This window comes from Dendrobates tinctorius, unplaced genomic scaffold (genome assembly GCF_039654945.1).
Source record: "Dendrobates tinctorius isolate UK_male_01 unplaced genomic scaffold, ASM3965494v1 ptg000491l, whole genome shotgun sequence".
Lineage (NCBI taxonomy): Eukaryota > Metazoa > Chordata > Amphibia > Anura > Dendrobatidae > Dendrobates > Dendrobates tinctorius.
Genome location: NW_027362152.1, coordinates 595,165 through 619,182, shown reverse-complemented (window position 1 = coordinate 619,182; position 24,018 = coordinate 595,165). Strand labels below are relative to the sequence as shown.

Sequence of the window (24,018 nt, the reverse complement as noted above, 5' to 3'; positions counted from 1 at the left end):
AGTGTACAACCATATGTAGGGTATAGAGCGAAGCTGGAAAATAATTTGTAAGATCCATTTGTTTCCTATTATCCTTTGTGAATAATTCCAAAGTTTTCACCACATAAAGTGACACATGTCAGATATTAACCCCTTCCCGACCAATGACGCCTACATTGGCTTCATGAAAACCTGTGCCATTATGATCAGTGACGCCTACGTAGGCGTAGGTGTCACCCGACACGCGGACACAGGACCCTTTGTGCTTCACCCCGGGGGTGGCTTCGCCCCCCGTGGCTACGATCGCTCTGACTCTTGAAAGTGAAACAGCCAATCAGAGCGATAGTAATATTTCAGCAATGAAATCTGATGAAATATTACAATCCAGCCATGGCCGATGCTGAAATAGCATCGGGCATGGCTGGAGACACCGATCCGACCCCCCCCACACAGACTGACAGGGACGATCGCCCCCGCCACCGACTGACGGCGCTGATCAGCCGTCTCCATCATCATCTTCTCCCATCCCCCTTGCCTCCGGGGTGTGTTGGGGTTAGGGTTGGAGTTAGAATTGACTGGTTTCCACTGTTTAGGCACCTCAGGGGCTCTCCAAACGCAACATGGCGCCACCATTTATTCCAGTCAATTATGAATTCAAAAAGTCAAACAGTGCTCCCTCCATTTCGAGCCCCGACGTGAGCCCAAACAGTGGTTTACCCCCACTTATGGGGTATCAGTGTACTCAGGAAAAATTGCACAACAACTGGAGGCTAAAAAGAAAAAATTTTTGTAGAAAAAAAAATGAATGATTTTTTATTTTCACGGCTCTGCATTATAAACTTCTATGAAGCACTTGGGGGTTCAAAGAGCTCGCCACACATCTAGATAAGTTCCTTAGGGGGTCTAGTTTCCAAAATGGGGTCACTTGTGGTGGGTTTCCACTGTTTAGACACATCAGGGGCTCTGCAAATGTAACATGATGCCCGCAGACCATTCCATCAAGTCTGCATTTCAAAACATCACTACTTCCCTTCCGAGCCCCGACGTGTGCCCATACAGTGGTCCCCCCCACATATGGGGTACCAGCGTACTCAGGACAAACTGGACAACTTTTGAGGTCCACTTTATCCTGTTACCCTTATGAAAATAAAAAAATTATAGGCTAAAAAAATCATTTTTTGAGGAAAAAAAATGATTTTTTTATTTTCACAGCTCTGCGTTATAAACTTCTGTGAAGCACCTGGGGGTTCAAAGTGCTCACCACACATCTAGGCAAGTTCCTTGGGCGGTCTAGCTTCCAAAATGGGGTCATTTGTGGGGGAGCTCCAAAGTTTAGGCACATCAGGGGCTCTCCAAACACGACATGGTGTTCGCTAACGATTGGAGCTAATTTCCAATTCAAAAAGTCAAATGGCGCTCCATCCCTTCTGAGCCCTGCCGTGCGCCCAAACAGTGGTTCCCTCCACATATGGGGTACCAGCGTACTCAGGACAAACTGGACAACAACTTTTGAGGTCCAATTACTCCTGTTACCCTTGGGAAAATAATAAAATAGCGGGTTAAAAAAAATCATTTTTGAGGGAAAAAAAATGATTTTTTATTTTCACGGCTCTGCGTTATAAACTTCTGTGAAGCACTTGGGGGTTCAAAGTGCTCACTACACATCTAGATAAGCTCCTTGGGGGGTATAGCTTCCAAAATGTCAGATTGACTGACCAATCACAGCGTTCTGGGTTCAGGGACTGACGGCATGGTTCCCCGCACCTCTTCCCATGCATGTCAGCTGTCTGTGTTTACACTCAGTGACGGTTTAAATGCTGGATGGACACAGTCCGTCATGGTGCGGGAACTGACATCCTGCCATGACGGACTGTGCCCATCCTTGGACGCTAAGGGGTTAAACAGTAAACCAGAGTTGCCCTCATTTATGGTGGAGCATTGGAGCTACTATGGATCCTGAGCAGAAGATTAGAGAAATAATATTGCTCCCCATTTCAGGAGAGATTGTGCAGTAATCTGAATTCCTTAGGATCAGAAACAATGTAATGTATGACGTGGAGTGACTCCATGACACCAGGGCTGGAGCCAACACATCTCCTGCATGCGGGAATAAATGTATACTCCAGCCATCAGCCACGCACAGCTTAGAGATCTATCATGGCACGGGTGGAATGTTTGTCCTGGAGATTATCACAATCCTCCCTGAAGTTAGTTGGTTTTAATACAAATTGAAAAGTCAGGATAAAGGGAAACTCTGCTGTTATTGGACAGAAATTCACACTTGGCCTCACTGCACATTTACTGCTGTCCATCATAAAAGGGAAGTTTGGCCAGAAAGACTGGACCTGGTCTTGTAGGGACCATGAGACATTCAGCAGCACAGAAGGGAGAGAAGATTCATCCGATAAGATCTCAGGGATCTTGGAAGCCAACAGCATCATTACCCTCCGCTGTCTCATACAGGCCCAGCATAAGATTTTTCTTCAAGTGATTTTCTATCTTGTCAGCACATTCTACGTACGCTGTCATTTGGCTTTATAGTTACAGATCTGGGCAGGTAACGGTCAGCGTCTCCTAATGTGAAGGAGAGAATGGCTAATGAAATCAATTATTAACCCTTATATAATCAGTTCAGATATGGTGAACCAAGATGGCGTCTGTGTCTTCAGACAACACCCTGGAAGGAATCCCTGGAATGCAGAAGCTGAGATACTGGATACCATATATGGAGTGAAGCTGAAATGGACCCATCATAGACTGACACTGGCTACTCAGGAGATTGTGTGACACCCATCTCCTGTCTCTTTTTCTCGAGAATAAACTTCAGTTGTGTGCAAGTCTTTGCTGAGAAAGGAGTAGACATCTAACTCTGTGCTCGGTGTGACTCTTTAAGCGAGCACTCGGCCTATATTGGGTCAGGTACAAGCAATCATATAGATCTCATTTTAAGGGATCACCCTCACACTAATCCCAGGGGGTAGGTGGATCCTCCAGGTTGTAAGTTCTATACAAAAGGACTTTCAATGCCCAAAGTCATTTGAACAGTTTTGGGTGGAGGAGAATGTTGTGGTCTAGAGGCAAAATGGTGATCATGGTAATACGGCCGGACTACACCACCGATAAAGCAGCCACAGCCGGTGACTGAGAGGGATCTGTGACTTCTCTGCATTCAGTGGTCACTACTCACCTGGGTAGTCATATGTGAGAATCTCCTCTTTACACCGCTCATCACACCTCACACATGTCTCTGTAGGATTAATATGGGTCAGATCTTCACCCTGAAACAAATATTGTAAAAGTCACCGACAGATGGAGAAGTCCCATCTATGATCAGCTATTATCCTGCCATCTCCACCGTTCTCATTACACAAGTATAAAACATATAATACTGGTGGATAAAACAAGACTGAGCACAAGACCTTCACAGCCGTCTACACATCATAGGGGAGATCTCCTGACACCTTCTCTCCATCTACCTGATGATCCTGAGGAGCACTGGGATCTTCTTGGTTACAGTCCTGTGGAAGAAGAGGACGGGGACATCTCTCTGGTGTTGTCCTCTTACTGGATAGATCTAGAGGAAACACATACAGGGACTGAATTCATTCTCTACATACAGATAATTATAGGCCGTGTGTATTTAGTCCTGTCTATTACCTGGTGATGTGAGGGGCTGGGGAACCTCCATTATGACGTCCTTGTACAGATCTCTGTGTCCTTCTAAATACTCCCACTCCTCCATGGAGAAATAGACAGCGACATCCTGACACCTTATAGGAACCTGACACATACAATCATACCGTCATCCCCCCGATCCCTTCATAGTGTTACTGTATAATGTCCCAGCATTCCAGCAGTGTCACCTCTCCAGTCAGCAGCTCAATCATCTTGTAGATGAGTTCTAGGATCTTCTGGTCATTGATGTCCTCATGGATCAGGGGGTGAGGTGGAGGCCCCGTGATTGGGCTCAGGGGTCTTCCACATCCCTCAGACACAGGGTCCTGACAGCGATCACTAGAGGTCTTCTTCACCACTGTGTAATCCTGGTTATGGAGAGACACATTAATAAATCTCACTACAGACATTTCCAGAGTCCTCACCTCTCCAGTTCTGTCCATCTGTTATTCCCATAGATAAAAATAATCTTTATTTATATAGCGCCAACATATTCCGCAGCGCTTCACAGTTTAACAGTTCCAAACACAAGTCATAAGTAACAACGTTAACAATACAATAATTAAAGCAAAATAAGCCGCCCCTGCTGGTGAGAGCTTACACTCTACAATGAGGTGGAGGAGATACAGAGTACAGGGGTGTATATACAATTGTATATTTACAATGAAGGTCCAGCCATCTTGTGGGAGTGAGGGATGGATGGAGATAGTGAATGGGCTACACACGCACACTTACACACAATGACTGTGATTAGTGAATGTGATAGGCCGCTCTGAACAAATGTGTTTTGAGGGAGTGCCTAAAACTATGCAAATTGTGGATAGTCCTAATTTCTTGGGGTAGAGCATTCCAGAGGATTGGCGCAGCGCGGGAGAAGTCCTGTTGGAGTCGGGAGTGGGAGGTACGGATTAGTGCAGAGGTTAGTCGAAAGTCTTTTGCAGAGCGCAGTGGTCGATTAGGCCGATAGACAGAAATGAGGGAGGAGATGTAGGGGGGTGCTGCACTGTGGAGAGCTTTGTGGGTGAGAACAAGTACTTTGAATTGGATCCTATAATGAATGGGCAGCCAATGTAAGGACTGGTGCAGAGCGGACACGTCCGAGTACCGATTAGCCAGATGGACGACCCTAGCTGCTGCATTAAGTATGGACTGGAGAGGGGATAGTCGAGTAATGGGGAGGCCAATTAATAGAGCATAACAGTAATCCAGGCGGGAGTGGATCAGGGCGACAGTGAGGGGTTTTGTTGTTTCCATGGTGAGAAACGGGCGGATTCTAGAGATGTTCTTTAGGTGTAAGCGGCAAGAGGGGGCAAGAGATTGTATATGGGATGTGAAGGAGAGATTGGTGTTAAACATAATACCCAGACGGCGCGCCTGCTGCCGGGGTGTTATTATGGTGCCACCCACGGAGAGGGAAATGTCAGATTTCGGGAGGTTAGTAGACGGCGGGAGCAGAAGTAGTTCAGTTTTGGAGAGGTTGAGTTTCAGATAGAGAGCGGACATGATGTTGGAAACTGCGGACAGACAGTCACTAGCGTTCTGTAGTACAGCGGGGTAAGGTCGGGGGATGACGTATATAGTTGTGTGTCATTAGCATAAAGATGGTACTGAAAGCCAAATCTGCTGATGATCTGTCCAATTGAGGCCGTATAAGAGAAGAGAAGGGAGCCAAGGACTGAGCCCTGAGGTACCCCGAAAGCGAGAGGAAGTGGATATGACGTGGAGCCAGAGAACAAAACACTGAAGGAGCGGTCAGAGAGATAGGAAGAGAACCAGGAGAGAGCAGTGTCCTTAATTCCTAGTGACTGGAGCCTAGAGAGTAGGAGATGGTGGTCAACAGTGTCGAAAGCTGCAGATAGGTCGAGAAGAATGAGCAAAGAGTGGTGACCATTACATTTTGATGTCAGAAGGTCATTGGTCACTTTGATGAGTGCAGTTTCAGTCGAATGTAGGAGGTGGAAGCCGGACTGTGAAGGGTCTATGATGGAGTGAGTGGAGAGGTAATGGGTAAGGCTGGAGTAGACCAAGCGCTCCAAAAGTTTAGAGATGAAGGAGAGATTGGAGACTGGTCTGTAGTTGTTTGTGCAGATGGGTCGAGAGTGTTTTTTTTTTTAGTAATGGAGTAACGATGGCGTGTTTGAAGGAGGATGGGAAAATGCCTGAGAGAGAGATTGTAATTAGGTGAGTTGTGACGACTGGAGAGAGAGACTGGAGGAGATGTGAGGGAATGGGGTCGGTAGTGCATGTGGTCGGACAAGAGGAAGAGAGGAGTCTGGATACATAGATAAGAATTATGTAATGTGACGTCATCAGAATCTCTCACCTCTCCAGTGAGACGGAAGAGGATCTCTAGGGTGAGGTGTAACATCCTCTCCGCCATCTTCTCTCTGTCCATATCCATCTTTGATGGGTAAATCAGGAAAATTCTTTTTTGTAGAAGATCTTCACTGAGAGGATCCGATATTGAAGAGACCTGAATGAGAAGATGAGCCGATGTAACATCATAAGAATCCTGTGTAATAATACAATTACTGGAGATAATAAGGGAAACATATGAGGAGATTTATTATCTTACAGGGTTTAGTTTTCTTCCCTGACATCTACTAATAAAACCTATATATTTAGGCCACAGACAACAAGCAGTTTCCTCCTCGGAGTCGGCAGCTGAACACGTTCCTCAGACTCATCTTCCATAACGCTAATTCTCGTCTCATTATCGACACTGGAATCGGCATTAGCAATACTGCAGGAGATATTCATTACACGCGACATGAGAAATAACTCCTTCATGATGAGGACGACATCTTCATCTTCTACTACGGCTCTAGAGACAGATTTGGCCAGAGTCGGTCACTGACTCCATCCCCACCGGCCGTCTATATGAAGGTTTCCCGTCTTCCCCGCACTGGAATCTTCTCACGTTAGATCTCAGCTCTGAGTCACACACAGAAGTTTGAGGCTTTTAGAAAAGATTTTTTGTTTCCACAATCACAACGGACAGAAATGATCTGATCCCAAAGTCTCCATGTACAGTGATTTATGGGGATTATTTCTGGCCTCAGGCTTTCCTATATTACAAGAAAAACACCAGAAAAAGCCGATATTAAAATGTTTCTACAGAAAATTGGCCCCAACAATTCTTGTAAGAAGAAAAAAGCATTAGACACATTTTATAATTTTTAACATGTTAAACATTTGTTACAAAAAAAAAATCTTTTTGGGCCCCAGAACATAGATGTACACCGCAGGGACGGCACAGAGGAGGCTGCAACAAAAACCCTGAAAAGCAAACATGGCATCTAAGAAGGTGTGACAGAGTCTGGCTGAATGCCCCCCGCCTCCCAGTACTCGATAGTATGGGGCGGCCTAGTTACTCCGATACTTACATGCCTAATAATGGGGTCTGGGCTGCAATGTATGAAGAGCTATTAGGCCAGGCCAGAGGCAGCATCCAATAAGTTACTGTTATGATTAGGTAACCGAGGAGGATAGCAGGTGAATAGGCTAGGCAACCAGATAACCAGAGAGGTTGGTAACTTAGTGGATTGCAGACCCCTAAACTGACGACACAACTAGAATTAGCCGTGGGACGTACCTACGATGCCCTAGATGCCTCAGCACAGCCAAAGAATTAACTAAGTCTAAAGAGAGAAATGGGAAAGCCGAGTAAGGAAATGATGGGGCCCAAACGGTCTAGATAGAACAGGACAGGAAAGGATACTGTCTGTAATCACGCAAAAAACCCTAAGAAAAATCCAACCCGTCTGATATGCAAAAATACTGAGGCCACACGACCTCTCCCCCACTAAATCGGAACTCTGGTGTAAACTGAACGCAAAACAAAGATACTGATATAACAGGGGATTAGAGATACAGACACAAGCTGTGACATATGAAACAGAGTCCAGCACAGGTCCCAGCAGGGAAACAGGCTTAACTCACACCAGCAGAGCTAAAATCAGAGACCAGCAAAAATGAATCAAAATGCAAAAGAGATTCAAGCAGACAAATAACTTATCTGAAAGATGCAGGACCAAGCAGAAGGCAAGCAGACTTCTTAAATGCTCAGGAAGCAAACCAAATCACCGGCAACAATGGAGGGAAGGTTGCTCACTTAAATCTCTCCAGTCTGTGACACCTGACCTCCATTCATCATCCTCAGGTGATTGATTTCTGTCAGCCAGACCAGCTCCATTACCAGCAGCAACCACAAGAGGGAGCCTACACTCAGAAGCCAGGTCAAAGGTGCTCTCAAAAGTACCCCCACCGAACCCTCACCCAAACCAATCAGGATGGGCCCAGTGAAAGGCGCCATCCAATCTCTCGGCATGAATGTCCAAAGCAAACACCCAAGAATTATCCTCCTGACCATAACCCTTCCACTTGACCAAGTACTGGAGTCTCCGTCTAGCCATATGAGAATCCAATACCTTCTCTACTTCATACTCCAGATTACCCTTAATCAATACAGGATCAGGGGGTGCAGCCTTGGGAACTACTGGCTCCACAAACCTTTAACAAAGATTTATGAAAGACGTTGTGAATCTTGAATGATACTGGAAGAGCCAAACGGAAAGAAACGGGATTAAGGATTTCCAAAATCTAATAAGGTCCAATGAACCTTGGCTTAAATTTTGGAGAAGCAATTTTCATAGGAATATTTTTTGAGGACAACCAAACCAGGTCACCCACTTTAAACCGGCGACCTATAGTCCTATGCCGGTTGGGAAAACGTTGGGCCTTCTCCTGAGAGTGAGACAACTTATCCACTACTTGATCCTAAATCTGCTGCACTCTCTCTACCACAGAATCATCACCTGGACAGGCCGAAGCCTCCACCTGCCTTGAAGAAAACCGAGGATGAAACCCGAAGTTGCAGAAAAAAAGGAGACATCAAAGTGGCAGAACTAGCCCTATTGTTAAGAGCAAATGCAGCAAAGGGCAGAAAAGAGACCCAGTCATCTTCATCAGCAGACAAAACATCTCAAATAGGTTTCCAAAAGTCTGGTTTGCTCTCTCACTCTGCCCATTGGTCTGAGGGTGAAACGCAGAGGAGAAGGACAACTGAAATCCCAGTTTAGAATAAAAAGCTCTCCAAAATCTGGAAACAAAACTGGACTCCTCTGTCAGACACAATGTTCTCCGGAATACCGTGTAAATGAACTACCTGCTGTAAAAACAAGGGCACCAACTCAGAAGAGGATGGCAACTTTGGGAGTGGTACAAGATGGTCCATCTTGGAAAATCTATCACAGATCACACAAATAACAGTTATTCTCTGAGAGACAGGGAGGTCGGAAATAAAAATCCATTGAAATATGGGTCCATGGCCTCCTGGGCACCGGCAGTGGCACTAATAATCCACTAGAATGAGAACAGGGTTTGGACCCTGAACAAGTCCCACAGGACTGCACAAAATTCCTGACATCATGAGATAAGGCAGGCCACCAAAAAGACTGACTCACCAAATCTCTGGTACCAAAAATACCAGGATGCCCAGCTAACGCGGAGCAATGAATTTCAGACATTACTCTTCTCCACTGGTCAGGGACATACAATTTTGCCATAGGGCATCATTCAGGCTTGTCCTCCTGAAATTCCTCCAGGGTAAGTCTCAAATCGGGTGAAATAGCAGAAATAACCACACCCTCATTTAGAATGGTAGTAGGCTCAGTCACATCAAGAGAATCCGCAAAGAAACTCCTAGAAAAGGCATCTGCCTTAATATTCTCAGTACCAGGAAGAAAGGAGACCACAAAATTAAAACGCGTGTGTAATGGTAATGTAAGATATAAGTACGAAATGACATAAGGTTCCATGAGCATTACACTACAGATGAGACTTCTGCCTGTCACACGCTGCAGATGTGACCCCCCTCCTTCCCCCCAAAGCAGCTGCAGCTGTGTGTGTCTCCTCTGCCTGCATCTGTAATAGGACACCAGACACTTCCTGTGCCAGCATTTATCTCCTCTACAGCTAAGGAATGTTAATTAAGCTAAGGGGAAAGAATGTCTTTGTTTGAAGCACAATGCGGCTGGATACAAGTATGGGTAATATTAAAGAGACTGGATCGCGAAAATCATACGCGACAGAGATATGAAAATTAAATTTCTGCAAAATGCATAGACCCAGCGTTCTGGCCCATAATTTTCACGGTTCTAGCATCCACGGAATTCGAGAACTGGATTTCTCCTAAACAGTGTGTCATAATTACTGCCTGTTTGGTCTCGAATTATTGTCTTCGACAGGATAAAAAGAATGATACCAAGTGCATGTTTATACAAGGTACCCTCTGTGAGATATAGTCATTATAAGTTTTGTAGTCAGAATTGTAACTCCTAGAGCAGGGGGAGGAACATCACCAGACCGCCATTTCGTGATGTCACAAATCCAATGCTATAAGGTACTCCCCCCCCCTAAAATTGTTCATTCCAGCTAAGAGATCTCATGCCAAGAGGTCCCCAGATGAGTGGAGACGTGTGGCTCCGCCTTCTCCCCACATGGTTAGCCTAAGACCATCTAAGCAACTGTATGTGATAACCTATTTTCATACCTTTTGTTTTATATTTGCATTGTACATATCTAATGTCTCAACTTTGTAAGATCTTTTACCTCTGTAATCACTGCCCCCCTTTTGGGGAATAAATTGTAACTTTATTAGTCTGTCTTCATGCTCTAAAAATGAACAAGTGCCTTTAAGATAATTCCGCTACTAATTTGGGGGTTTGCTATGGACCCTCTCAATTAACTCATTGATTAAGAGATTCGTAGCTGGTGGCGGCGACGTATGGTCTGCGCCCCGGGCACTGCTGGCTATGACGGAAAGGGATTTTATAAGCTAATTGGGTGGCTGCTGCCAGAGCATTTTACATTTCCCTCAGACTAATGTAAGGTCTGCCGGGTGGCCAGACCTCATTGAAGCAGCCGGCCGGCGACCCATTATCCCATGTGTAGTTCCCTGACTGACAGGGTAAGGGGGGCGCCAAGAGCTGCGAGTTCCAAAGTGGAACTGGAAAAGTAGGATATATACAAATCCCCGCAGTTCGTGGAAGCTTGTTAGCAGTGGTGGGACATCCAAAATAACCCTCCTGCGGTAAATTGTTAGGGCAAGACTAGCTTGCTGTTTTTATCATAGGGTGCCAGCGGTGGGATAACCAAGATAAGCCCCCCTGTGCCTGTGACAGCCATGTGTCGGCAGTGCGTCGCATTCCTCAGTCGGTGACATACCGGTGTCAGCAGATGGGATCGTGACAAGCAGTAATGAGGAGCCGGACCAAACTCATGACCCGGGGTAAGATAAAAGGAAAAGCGCACGCTGCAGCAGTCAGTTTGGCGATAACCAGCAGCAGCGCACAGCTGAGAGAGCAGCTCGCTCCGTCCACCGATCATCGGTGCTGCAGAAGGCTGCGTTCACTGTCCGCAGCAGGACCGCGGGAGACAAAGGTGCCTTGCGCCCCATGACAGAAACCAAGAAAGGTGCTATGCACTCCGTGACTGGGTACCGCACACGCGCAGAGAAAACCGAGCACCAGACATACATTGGCGGCCTTCCCTGCCAGTTGCTGCACGGCCATTTACGCTTCACTCTGGGAGTGCTGCGGTTTTGTTTGTTTCGGCTGCATGTGTTTATGGACTAGAGGCTCAGCGCAAGGTACCAGAGACCGACCGCTGCCGCCAGAAGACGGACCATCGTTTAAAGGACCCTTGGACTATGGAGTTTTGGAGATGACAGACGGGGAAATTGTGGACTGAGGACATTGCATGTTGGCCATCTACATGGATTTGTTGTACAAACATGGATTTATGGAAGAAAAATAGTTGCATCGGTAACCTGCCTAGGTGATTATTACACCCCACAACCTCAGATCTCCACAGGGATGATTTGATCTCACTTCTCATTACGCTAGCCCAGTGTTTGTTAATCATGGGCTATTAATCTTTTACAGGATCAGTTTTCCATATTACAGAATTGTATCTTTATAAATGTCACACTGATGGGCCGTATGGCATCCAATGCTTTCTGCTCCGACCCATCTGAGTTCAGTCACATTGCGAGTCCAGATGAGAAAACCCCACCGATCTGCCCAGCCTGATAGAAGAACATTGCTCCGAGTGCAGGCCAATATGCAGAGGATGGCACTCAACTGATTATTATGCCAGCACGAGCGAGACACAAAAATGTGAAGAGTCACATATTATACTGAACAGGCAGTAATAAGACAAGGGAAGCAGAACTATCAATATGGAATTCATCATCTTTCCCCTCTCTCACTCTACCCCTCCACCAGAACTATCCATCAATGTCAATGGCTGCTCTCTTTCCCCAGTCAGCTCGCTGCCTTGGGGTGATCCTCGACTCTGCCCTCTCAAACCACATATCCAAGCCCTTGCCTCCTCCTGCAACTCAAAAATATTTCCCGGATCCGCTCATTACTCAACCATGAAACCACAAAAACACTAGTGCACGCTCTTATCTCCCGCCTCGACTACTGCAACCTCATACTCTCTGGCCTCCCCCCTCTAACACTGCTCCAGTCCATCCTACACTCTGCTGCCCAACGAATCCACCTGTCTCCCTGCTATTCCCCAGCCTCCCCCCTATGCCAGGCCCTTCACTGGCTTCCTATTGCCCAGAGGATCCAGTTCAAAACCTTAACTATGACATACAAAGCCAGCCACAATCTGTCTCCTCCATACACCTGTGACATGGTCTCCCGGTACCTACCCACACGCAACCTTCGATCCTCCCAAGATCTTCTTCTCTACACCCCCTTATCTCTTCTTCCCACAAGACTTCTCCCGTGCTTCCCCCATACTCTGGAACACTCTGCCACAACACATCATACTCTCACCAACAACGGAAACCTTCAAGAATAACCTGAAGACTCACCTGTTCCGACAAGCCTACAGCCTGCAATGATCCTCAGTCTACTGAACCACCGCACGACCCACTCTACCCTCTCCTAGTGTACCCTCACCCATCCCTGTAGACTGTGAGCCCTTGCGGGCAGGGTCCTCTCTCCTTCTGTACTTGTGTGCCCCTTGTCTTACACATGTTTATTGTCTATATTTCACCTTTTCATATGTAAAGCGCCATGGAATAAATGGCGCTATAAAAATGTATAATAATAATAAGGGAGAGTGATTAACAGTGGTGGCCAGAAATATTGGGGCAGTTCATAGATAAGGAGTGTGAGGTTTTAATGTCCTGTTATTTTAGGTCTGATCCAGGGTTGTAGTCTCCAGGAGGTCTGAGGAGCACATTCCTTCATTGATGTAGCAAGACATAAATCCATGTGACACATTCATTCCAGCTCTGTCACAGTTCGTCAGAGTTTTGTAAACCATTAGTATCCAAAAAATAAAATGTGAATATTGCATAACATTACAAAGATATTTTTCCTCTGGAAAATCTGCCCTAGCCTGTCCCATCAGTGGTGACAGCAGCAGTCAGACCCTCAGCGAGGAGCAGCTTATTTATAAGAAAAAACAATTATGGACAAAAAAAAAAAACAACATACAACTGGTCCGGCTGTACGAGCTCCATGGAAGTGCGGGTCTGGTCTACTGGTGAGTACTTACCTGTAGAGAGTTCCCCCAATAAACCGCAATGTGTGGACACAGCCAGATACAGATCCAACTGCAGTTACCGAATTTTTCGGATTATAAGACGCACCCCAAATTTTGAGGAGAAAAATAAGAAAAAAAAAAAATAATTTTTTAATAAAATGGTGGTGCTTCTTATAATCCATGCGTCTTATTGCCTTGGGTAGTGGCTGCGGTGAAGCTGTATCCCATGGTCGCTGCTGGAGGAGGCAGGAGTGGGGTGATTCTGCAGGTCGCAGGTAGGGATGAGGGGGTGCTCCGATGTGCGGTGCGCTGGTGCGGGTGTCTCCGGTGGTTGCTGGCTGCTGGTGCGGGGGTCTCCGGTGCCCAGCGATGCTGCGTGCGTGTCCGGTGCGGCCTGGAGCTCTGCCGACATTTTGCAACATGCCAGAGCCCCGATACTTCCGCGTTTCTCTGTGCGAATGCAGTGGACTCAGATACTCTGTCCGCCTCCAGTGGCGGCGCATGCGCAGACGGTGATCTTGGAACCAATATCTCGAGAGAGGAGATTTCAGCGCTGAGATCTCATCTCTCGAGATCTTGGTCCCGAGATCACCGTCTGCGCATGCACCGCCCCTGATGGCGGCCATATTCCCGGTGTCCACAGCACACGCACAGGGAACCATGGATGTACTAGAGCTCTGGCATGTCGCAAAATGTCAGCAGAACCCCGGGCAGCGCCGGACACCCACGCAGCACCGCTAGGCACTGGAGACACCCGCAGCAGCGGCCAGCAACCACCGGGCACCCGGACACCCACCTCATCCCAGCCTACGGGGTACACCCACAGTATCGGTAAGGCATATACGCTATGTAAGACGCACCCCCATTTTCCCATCTTTGGGAAAAAAAAGTGCGTCTTACAAAGCAAGAAATACAGGAACTCCACTAATGTCACACCGAGCTTTATCATTCTAGAAATGAAAATTCAACCCATATCTGTCAAACTATTTTATTACAAGTCAAATAGAACTAAAATATATAAATCTATGCATACATACAAAAGAATGATAATGAGTTTTAGAAATCAAAACAATTAAGGCACATTAGAGGTTAATGACAAAAAGCAAAACACATTTTGTACCAACGTCCCCGGCTCTTCAGCTGCAAAAATCGTATTGCGGTACTTAACACAAAATTCCTCTCTGAATCCACTATAGCACACGAGCGTGGGAAAAGGGAAGGGGACCTAGGTGGGCTCTGCGCCATAGATATCACGTCCTAGGATGACCCAAAAAACAAAACAAAGCCCTGAAAAAAGAGAAGCATCAAAAGTACAGAGAGTATGTAAGGCAAATACAGTAAAGGTGAGAAATATTAGACAAAGGAAATGAAAAGGTGGTAGACCCCCACAGGAGCAACCCTAGCAAGCCATGAGCAGTGGAAAGAGGGGAATATCGGAGATCTTAGACTCCTCTGACATCGGAGGGGCGCTGGGTCACACCTATCCTGGCAGAACACAGATGGTGGAGGCACCAGCACTGCACTTGGTGGAGAGATGACAAATGATGAATTGGCATCCAAAGAGGTCACTACTGTGGTGGGCACGGTGAAAGAAAATGGAGGAAACGCACAACATCTAGAATTTATTATACATTTATGTAAGAAAAATCATGCCTAAGTTGTACAAAAAGCCACGGCTGCACCTCCCAATATTCACACCGTGATCTAATGCCCATCAGCAACTATGTATAAACCGCATGTAAAGTAATAACCTCATGTTCACCCATGTCCAGCAGCATGCGCACCCCCGCAGAAACCTCGCACATCTAGACACTCGCACACTCTCTGACTCTATTCTACCACTGTCCTCCATATCTTCACGACACAGACACTGCCACTAGTTTCTACAATGCCACTCTTGCATCATCCATCGACTCAGTCGCCCCTGTCATGCATAACAGAGTGCGACGAATCAATAGACAACCCTGGCACAATAACACCACTAAAAAGCGTCGGCAAGCATCCAGAATTGCAGAACGGCGCTGGAAGAAAACGCATTCCCAAAATGACTTCACTGCACTCAAGCAAGCAACACTTGCATTCAAATCAGCTCTCACCTCTGCTAAACAGGCCTACTTTAGATCCCTTGTATCTTCCTTATCCCACAACCCCAAACAGTTGTTCAATACTTTTAACACCCTCCTCCGCCCACCACTGCCCCCGACTTCACCGCACACTTGAAAAACAAAATAGACCAAACACGGCAAGTCTTTATTGCCCAACCACCACAACCCCTTTCTATACCAGACCAAAGCCCAAACCCCACAACCTCCTTATCTAACATCACTGAAGGGGAGCTTGCTCATCTTCTCTCCCAATCACACCTCACCACTTGTGCACTTGACCCTAACCCATCCCACCTCCTCCCCAACATCACCACCACTCTTATCCCATCCCTAACCCACCTCTTCAACCTATCACTAACTTCTGGTACTTTCCCTTCTGCTTCCAAACATGCCACAATCACACCTATCCTTAAAAAGCCAACCCTCGATCCAACAGCCACATCCAGCTATTGCCCAATATTGCTGCTCCCATTCGCTTCCAAACTCCTGGAGCAGCACATCCAGGCTGAACTTTCCTCCCACCTCTCATCTAACTTGCTCTTTGACAATCTACAATCTGGCTTCCGCCCCCATCATTCCACTGAGCCAGCCCTGGCCAAAATTACCAACCACCTACATACAGCCAAAGCTAACGGACAATACGCTATACTCCTCCTTCTAGACCTGTCCTCTGCTTTCGACACAGTTGACCACTGCCTCCTACTACAGATCCTCTCCTCCTTTGGCATCAAAGACCTCACCCTATCCTGGATCTCCTCATACCTTTCCAACCGCACATTCAGCGCCTCCCACACTACCTCCTCATCCCACCCTCTCTCTGTTGGAGTCCCCCAAGGCTCTGTTCTAGGACCCCTACTCTTGTCAATCTATACACTTGGCCTGGGGCAACTCAAAGTCCATGGATTCCAGTACCACCTTTATGCCGATGATACCCAGATCTACCTCTCTGGCCCAGACATCACCTCTCTGCTCTCCAGAATCCCAGAGTGTCTATCAGCCATATCCTCCTTCTCCTCTCGCTTCCTCAAACTCAATGTGGACAAATCTGAACTGATCATCTTTCCCCCCAATCTCACAGATCTTCCTTACCCGACCTTTCTATAACAATTGACATCACGCTTTCCCCCGTTCCGGAGGTCCGCTGCCTCGGAGTAACCCTTGACTCTGCCGTGTCCTTCAAACCACACATCCAAGCTCTCTCCACCTCCTGCCGCCTCAAGCTCAAAAATATTTCCAGAATCCGTCCCTTCCTCAACTCTCACTCTACTAAAATGCTTGTGCATGCCCTCATCATCTCCCGCCTCAACTATTGCAACATCCTTTTCTGTGGCCTCCCTGCTAACGCCCTTGCACCTCCCCAGTCCATCCTCAACTCTGCCGCCCGACTAATTAATCTCTCTCCTCGCTACTCCTCCGCAAACCTCTTCACTGGCTCCCACTCCCTCAGCGTATCCAGTTCAAATTACTAATACTGACCTAGAAGGCCATCTACAACCTGTCTCCTCCATACATCTCTGAACTAATTGTCACGCGGGGCTTAGGTCAACTAAGGCTGAAATACCCGGGGCCCCTGTGCTGTCCCTTTAACTAGGGGAAACCCTGTCTGACCCTCAACCAAGGGTTTTTGCTAATGGTGCAAATGCCAGAGCCTCCAACCTTTCCTTATCTCCTGCTCAGCCCTAAGCTTAACCCTCCACCCAGTGAGGAGACAAACCACCAAAGCCCCACACAGTAATGACAGACAGGGAGAACTTAAACTGCACCGCACCGCATACACACAAGACTATACAGTAATGTGAACAGGGCACAACAAAACACAAATATGGGAAGGCGAAAAGGTAACAACGGATCATACGCCACCAGATACGAATCTCTCTCTCTCCCCAACACCTCCACTCCAGACCGGAACCACTTGGTATGAAACACAAGCTATAATCGGCGACGCCCATAGGCCAGCACGACTATTTAAAGACCGTGGGCGTGACCAAACATCCAAGCTGATCTCCAGCTAGATTAACCCCAGATAGCCTGAGAAAATCAAGCCAGCGCCACTGAGGCTATAGTGGACGGAGGTGGAACTACCTCTGCCTGCCGGACGCTGTGGTGTGAATAGCGTCCGACATGACAGTACCCCGTCTTCTACGAGGGACCCCAGGGCCCTCAAGACTCATAGGACCCGGCTTGTCCGGATGACGATGGTGAAAAGAACTGACCAGCCGATCTGCATGTATGCCCGGGGCTGGTACCCAAGACCTCTCCTCCGGACCATACCCCCGCCAGTGTAACAAATACTGAAGAGTACGGCGCACTACTCGAGAGTCCACTACCTTGGAGACCTAAACTCTAAATCGCCATCCACCATGACCGGAGGTGGCATCGGCGTCGTGTCCACAGAGCCTACCACCTTTTTCAATAAAGCCCTGTGAAACACGTTGTTTATCTTGTATACCGCAGGAAGTTCCAACCGATAAGCAACTGGGTTAATGATGGCAGCAATCTTAAAAGGGCCAATAAACCTTGGACCCAATTTTAAAGATGGAATTTTGAGTTTTATGTTTAGTCGCTAACCACACCCATTCACCCACACACAGGTCCGGACCTGGCACGCGTCTACTGTCAGCCACCCGTTTGTACCTCGCACTCATGCTCAACAATCGCTGTTTCACCCTCCTCCAGACCGATAATTGAGCTCCTAGCTGGTCCTCCTCCGGGACGCCCCCCGAGTCATCCTGACGTAAGGTACAAAATTGAGGATGTTGACCGTAAACACAAAAGAACGGAGACTCTCCCGATGATTCCTGGCGGTGATTATTTAACGCGAACTCGGCCAGAGGAAGGAAAGTAGACCACTCCTCTTGGTTGTCGGACACAAAGCATCGTAAATACTGCTCCAGATTTTGGTTCATGCGCTCAGTTTGACCATTTGACTGTGGATGAAACGCCGATGAATGTGACAACTTGATCCCCAAACGTGAACAAAAAGCTTTCCAAAAACTCGCCACAAATTGAGTTCCCCTATCAGATACTATGTCCGACGGAACTCCGTGGAGTCTGACCACCTCCTGCACAAACACCTGAGCCAACGTCTTTGCATTGGGCAAGGAAGGCAACGACACAAAATGCGCCATCTTTGAAAATCGGTCAACCACCACCAGGATGACCGTGTTCCCCGCCGAGGCTGGCAAGTCAGTGATAAAATCCATGGAGATTTCTGTCCATGGCCTATTAGGTACCCCCAGAGGCTGTAGTGTGCCAGCAGGACGGGCTCGGGGCGACTTGGCCCTAGCACACGTGATGCAAGCTGCCACGTACGAGACCACGTCCTGCCGGATTTTGGGCCACCAGAAACGACGCGATATCAGCTTCAAGGTGCCCTTAACCCCTGTTTGGCCAGCCAGCACTGAGTCGTGGTGTTCCCTCAACACCTTAAGACGAAGGGGTACAAATGATTTGTTGGCGGGAAGTCCTGGCGGTACCTCCTCTTGGGCCTCGGCAATCTCCGCCTCTACCTCAGTCATGAGAGCCGAGACCACTACACCTTCCTGGAGGATGGGTACCGGCTCTTCCCGAGGTTCTCCCCCCGGAAAACACCTAGACAAGGCATCCGCCTTGGTGTTTTTAGCCCCGAGACGGTAAGTCACCAGAAAATTGAAATGTGTAAAAAACAATGCCCAGCGAGCCTGCCTAGGAGACAGACGCTTGGCCGACTCCAGATAGAGCAGGTTCTTATGGTCGGTGATGACTGTGACCTGGTGAGCCGCCCCCTCCAAGAAGTGTCGCCATTCCTCAAAAGCCAATTTGATGGCCAACTCCCTGTTGCCGATATCATAATTCCGTTCGGCCGGCGACAGCTTCTTGGAGAAGTAGGCGCATGGATGCATATCGCTCAAAGACGAGCCCTGTGACAGTACTGCCCCCACTCCCACCTCAGACGCATCAACCTCCACCACAAAAGGTTTAGACACGTCCGGTTGCACCAGAATGGGGGCTGAAGCAAAACTGTCCTTCAGACGCTCAAATGCACGTATCGCCACCTCACACCAGCTAGCCAGATCGGTACCTTTTTTTGTCATGTCCGTGAGCGGTTTGGCTATAGTAGAAGTGTTTTATAAATTTCCTATAATAGTTGGCAAACCCAAGGAACCGCTGGAGCGCTTTCAGATTATCAGGCCTTTCCCATTGCAGCACCGCTTGCACCTTCACGGTGTCCATTTTAAACCCTGCGGTGGACACAATATATCCCAAAAAAGGCAACTCCTGAACAAAAAATAAGCATTTTTCCAGCTTAGCATAGAGCTTATTCTCCCGGAGCAACTGTAACACCTGCCTGACATGCTCTAAATGAGTGTCCCGGTCGCTCGAATAAATGAGGATATCATCCAGGTAACAAATTTCCCCAGGACAAGAGAAACTACATCATTAATAAAATGTTGGAAAACAGCAGGCGCGGTTGTCAACCCAAATGGCATAACCAGGCTCTCAAAATGACCCTCAGGAGTGTTAAACGCCGTCTTCCACTCATCCCCCTGACGGACCCTTATGAGGTTATACGCCCCCTGAGGTCAAGCTTGGAAAACCACTTCGCCCCCGCCACCTGGTTGAACAAATCAGGGATCAAAGGCATCAGGTAGGGATCACGGATCGTAATCTGGTTTAACTCCCGGAAATCCAGACACGGGCGTAACCCCCCCATCTTTCTTCTTAATGAAGAAAAAAACCCCGCTGCTACAGGCGAGGACGACGGCCGGATGTGTCCTTTGCTCAGACTCTCCGCGATGTAGTCTTTCAGAGCTTGTCTCTCTGGACCAGAAATATTAAACATCCTGGCCTTAGGTAATTTGGCCCCGGGTTTTAACCTAATCACACAGTCATAGGCTCGATGTGGAGGCAGTTCTGAGCAACCCCTCTCATAGAATACATCCGCGAAATCCTGCCTCCGGAAGGCTGGGCGTCACGGCGGACACACGTGGCCAAGCAATTGTCCTGGCAGAAACCACTCCATTGGACTATGTCCTGAGTTTTCCAATCAATCACCGGGTTGTGCCTGGACAACCATGGAAAACCCAGGACCATTTGTGCTGGGAGAATACGGAGGACCCTACATGTAACCCACTCAGAATGTAGGACCCCAATGTGGAGTTTCACCTCAGACACAAACTCCGTAATCTCCCCTTGTGGGAGGGGAGCGGCATTAATGGTAACCACCTGAATGGGATGAGGGAGTTTTTCGATCTTAAACCCGGCAGTGCGTGCAAACTCCTCATCTATGAGATTGGTGGTGGAACCGCTATCCACAAACACTGATATTGGTAGCTCTCTGCCCGCGATAATAACCTTGGCAGGGAGCATACATTGAGATACCATCATGAAGGATATGCATACGCTCAGTTGGGCCTCCTCCATACCCTCCGAGCTTAACAGTTTTCAGCCGGTGTGACTTTCTTTGGTAGCACAGGACAAGCGTTAACATAATGATTTCTTTTACCACAGTAAAAACATGCTCCGGGCTTCCTGAACCCAGGAACGCGACGCTTAACCTGTGACACCCCCGCAATTTGCATAGGTTCAGTGGGCTCACCTGCAGCAACCACACTTGCACCTCTGCTTTCCCCCAGGGGTAGCGTCTCCTGTGCCCCCTGACGCAAACGGCGATCAATACGTATAACCAAACTCATGGCAGACTAACGATGCAGCAGTCTCATACATCAGGAGGGCCTGTTTAACGTTCCCTGAAACACTGGCTCCGCAGCGCTGGGTCGTTCCACTGTGTGTCTTCTGCCCAACGGCGAAATTCCGAACAATAGTCCTCCGCCAAGCACTCCCCCTGGCGGAGGGCGCGGATTTTAGATTCCGCTAGAGCCAATCTGTCAGGATCATCATAAATGAGCCCGAGTGCAGAAAAACCGTTATCAACAGAATGAAATGTAGCAGAGTCAGCTGGTAAGGAAAATGCCCATGCTTGGGGGTCACCACTCAGTAATGATAACACCAGACCCACCCGCTGAGCCTCATTACCTGAGGAGACAGGGCGCAAGCGGAAGTATAACTTGCAGACCTCCCGAAATATGACAAATTTGCTGCGTTCCCCTGAGAATCGCTCTGGCAGCGGGATCTTCGGCTCTGCACCGATACCTGCAGATGCCGTTTGCACGTTCGCTACTACCAGGCCCTGCTGCTGAACTGCCCCTTTCAACTTGGAGACCTGTAAGGACAGCGCCGCCAACTGGCGGGTTATGGAATCCATGGACTCCTGAAAAATGTGGGCCGATTATAATGTCACGCGGGGCTTAGGTCAACTAAGGCTGAAATACCCGGGGCCCCTGTGGTGTCCCTTTAACTAGGGGAAACCCTGTCTGACCCTCAACCCAGGGTTTTTGCTAATGGTGCAAATGCCTGAGCCTCCAACCTTTCCTTATCTCCTGCTCAGCCCTAAGCTTAACCCTCCACCCTCCACCCAGTGAGGAGACAAACCACCAAAGCCCCACACAATAATGACAGACAGGGAGAACTTAAACTGCACCGCGCCGCATACACACAGGACTATACAGTAATGTGAACAGGGCACAACAAAACACAAATATGGGAAGGCGAAAAGGTAACAACGGATCATACGACACCAGATACGAATCTCTCTCTCTCCAACACCTCCACTCCAGACCGGAACCACTTGGTATGAAACACAAGCTATAATCGGCGACGCCCATAGGCTAGCACGACTATTTAAAGACCGTGGGCGTGACCAAACATCCAAGCTGATCTCCAGCTAGATTAACCCCAGATAGCCTGAGTAAATCAAGCCGGCGCCACTGAGGCTATAGTGGACGGAGGTGGAACTACCTCTGCCTGCCGGACGCTGTGGTGTGAATAGCGTCCGACATGACACTAATCTCCCGATATCTTCCCTCACGTATTCTCTGGTCCTCCCAAGACCTCCTTCTCTACTCCACACTTATTCGCTCCTCACCCAACCGCCTCCAAGACTTCTCCCGAATAGCCCTAATCCTCTGGAATTCCTTGCCCCAACACGTCCGGCTATCAACCACACTCGCATCCTTCAGACAGAACCTGAAAACCCACCTCTTCAGGAAAAGCCTACAGCCTGCAATGATCCCCGCTGCCTCCTCACCACTACTGGAGCTACCGCCTCACCATCACTGGAGCTGCTGCAACTCACCAACCTACTGTCTCCTTCCTCACCATCCTGCAGCACATAAGCCCGAAAGGGCAGGGTCCTCTCCCCTCTATATCAATCTGTGATTGTTGGTTTGTTTGCTGTAAGTGATATCTGTAATTTGTATGTAACCCCTTCTAATGTACAGCACCATGGAACCAATGGTGCTTTATAAATAAATAATGTTCAGATCAGCCTGTATGATCACTACCACGTCATAGTGACCAAAACAGTGGGTTCCTAGCCTTAAAGGGAATCTCTCACCCCATTTTTGGCCTATAAGCTGCGGCCACCGCCATCAGGGGCTTATCTACAGCATTCTGTAATGCTGTAGATAAGCCCCCGATGTAACCTGAAAGATAAGAAAAACGAGTTATATAATACTCACCCCGGGAGGCGGTCCGGTCCAATTGGTGTCACGGTCCGGCGCCTCCCATCTTCTAGCGATGATGAACTCCTCCTTGCTTCTCCCTCGGCTCCTGAGCAGGCATATTTTATCTGTCCTGTTGAGGGCAGAGCAGAGTACTGAAGGGCGCAGGCGCTGGACCTCTCTGACCTTTCCCGGCGCCTGCACACTACAGTACTCTGCTCTGCCCTCAATAGGGCAGATAAAGTACGCCTGGCATTTTTATTTTTCCATTAGGATTGGAACTAGGGGTATGTTGTGGTTAGGGTTGTGATTAGGGTTAGGGTTGGAGTTAGAATTGAGGGGTTTCCACTGTTTAGACTCATCAGGGGCTCTCCAAACGCGACATGGCGCCACAATTTATTCTAGTCAATTTTGCGTTCAAAAAGTCAAACAGTGCTCCCTCCATTCCGAGCCCCGACGTGTGCCCAAACAGTGGTTTACCCCCACATATGGAATATCAGCGTACTCAGGAAAAATTGCACAACAACTTTTGGGGTCTCATTTCTCCTGTTATCCTTGGGAAAATAAAAAATTGGGGCTAAAAAAAAAAATGTGGAAAAAAATGATTTTTTATTTTCACAGCTCTGCGTTTTAAACTGTGAAGCACTTGGGGTTTCAAAGTGCTCACCACACAGATTCGTTCCTTGGGTGGTCTAATTTTCCAAAATGGGGTCACTTGTGGGGGATTTCCACTGTTTAGGCACATCTGGGGCTCTGCAAACGTAACATGACGCCCGCAGACCATTCCATCAAGTCGGCATTTCAAGACGTCATTACTTCCCTTCCGAGCCCCGACGTGTGCCCAAACAGTGGTTCCCCCCACATATGAGGTACCAGAGTACTCAGGACAAACTGGACAACAACTTTTGGGGTCCAATTTATCCTGTTACCCTTGGGAAAATAAATAGCGGGCTAAAAAAATCATTTTTGAGGAAAAGATAGGCACTATCGGAATTTCTGTGGGATGAGAGGTTGTATGGAACTGCAGGAATTTTCTCCATATTTTGGTGGTAGACTGCTTCCTGCTCTGTAGGGAAAGGAATTTTTATGGATTAAGCGTGCGCTGCCAGACCATCACTCCTCACAAGTTGTGTGCTTTATACATTTAA

General features: G+C 47.9%; 1 protein-coding gene across 1 annotated transcript in view; it reads right to left on the bottom strand.

Annotated features, from left to right (window-relative positions):
• The window catches only part of LOC141078039 (uncharacterized), a 65,903-nt gene that overhangs the window by 11,824 nt on the left and 30,061 nt on the right, over positions 1-24,018 (bottom strand). Inside the window, exons 2-6 of the mRNA XM_073564845.1 lie at positions 5,978-6,127; positions 3,843-4,022; positions 3,637-3,760; positions 3,456-3,553; positions 3,167-3,257 (exon numbers count right to left, since the gene is read on the bottom strand). Coding sequence (XP_073420946.1) covers positions 3,167-3,257; positions 3,456-3,553; positions 3,637-3,760; positions 3,843-4,022; positions 5,978-6,055 — 571 coding nt within the window. The 5' untranslated portion in view covers positions 6,056-6,127. The remainder of the gene's footprint in view (positions 1-3,166; positions 3,258-3,455; positions 3,554-3,636; positions 3,761-3,842; positions 4,023-5,977; positions 6,128-24,018) is intronic.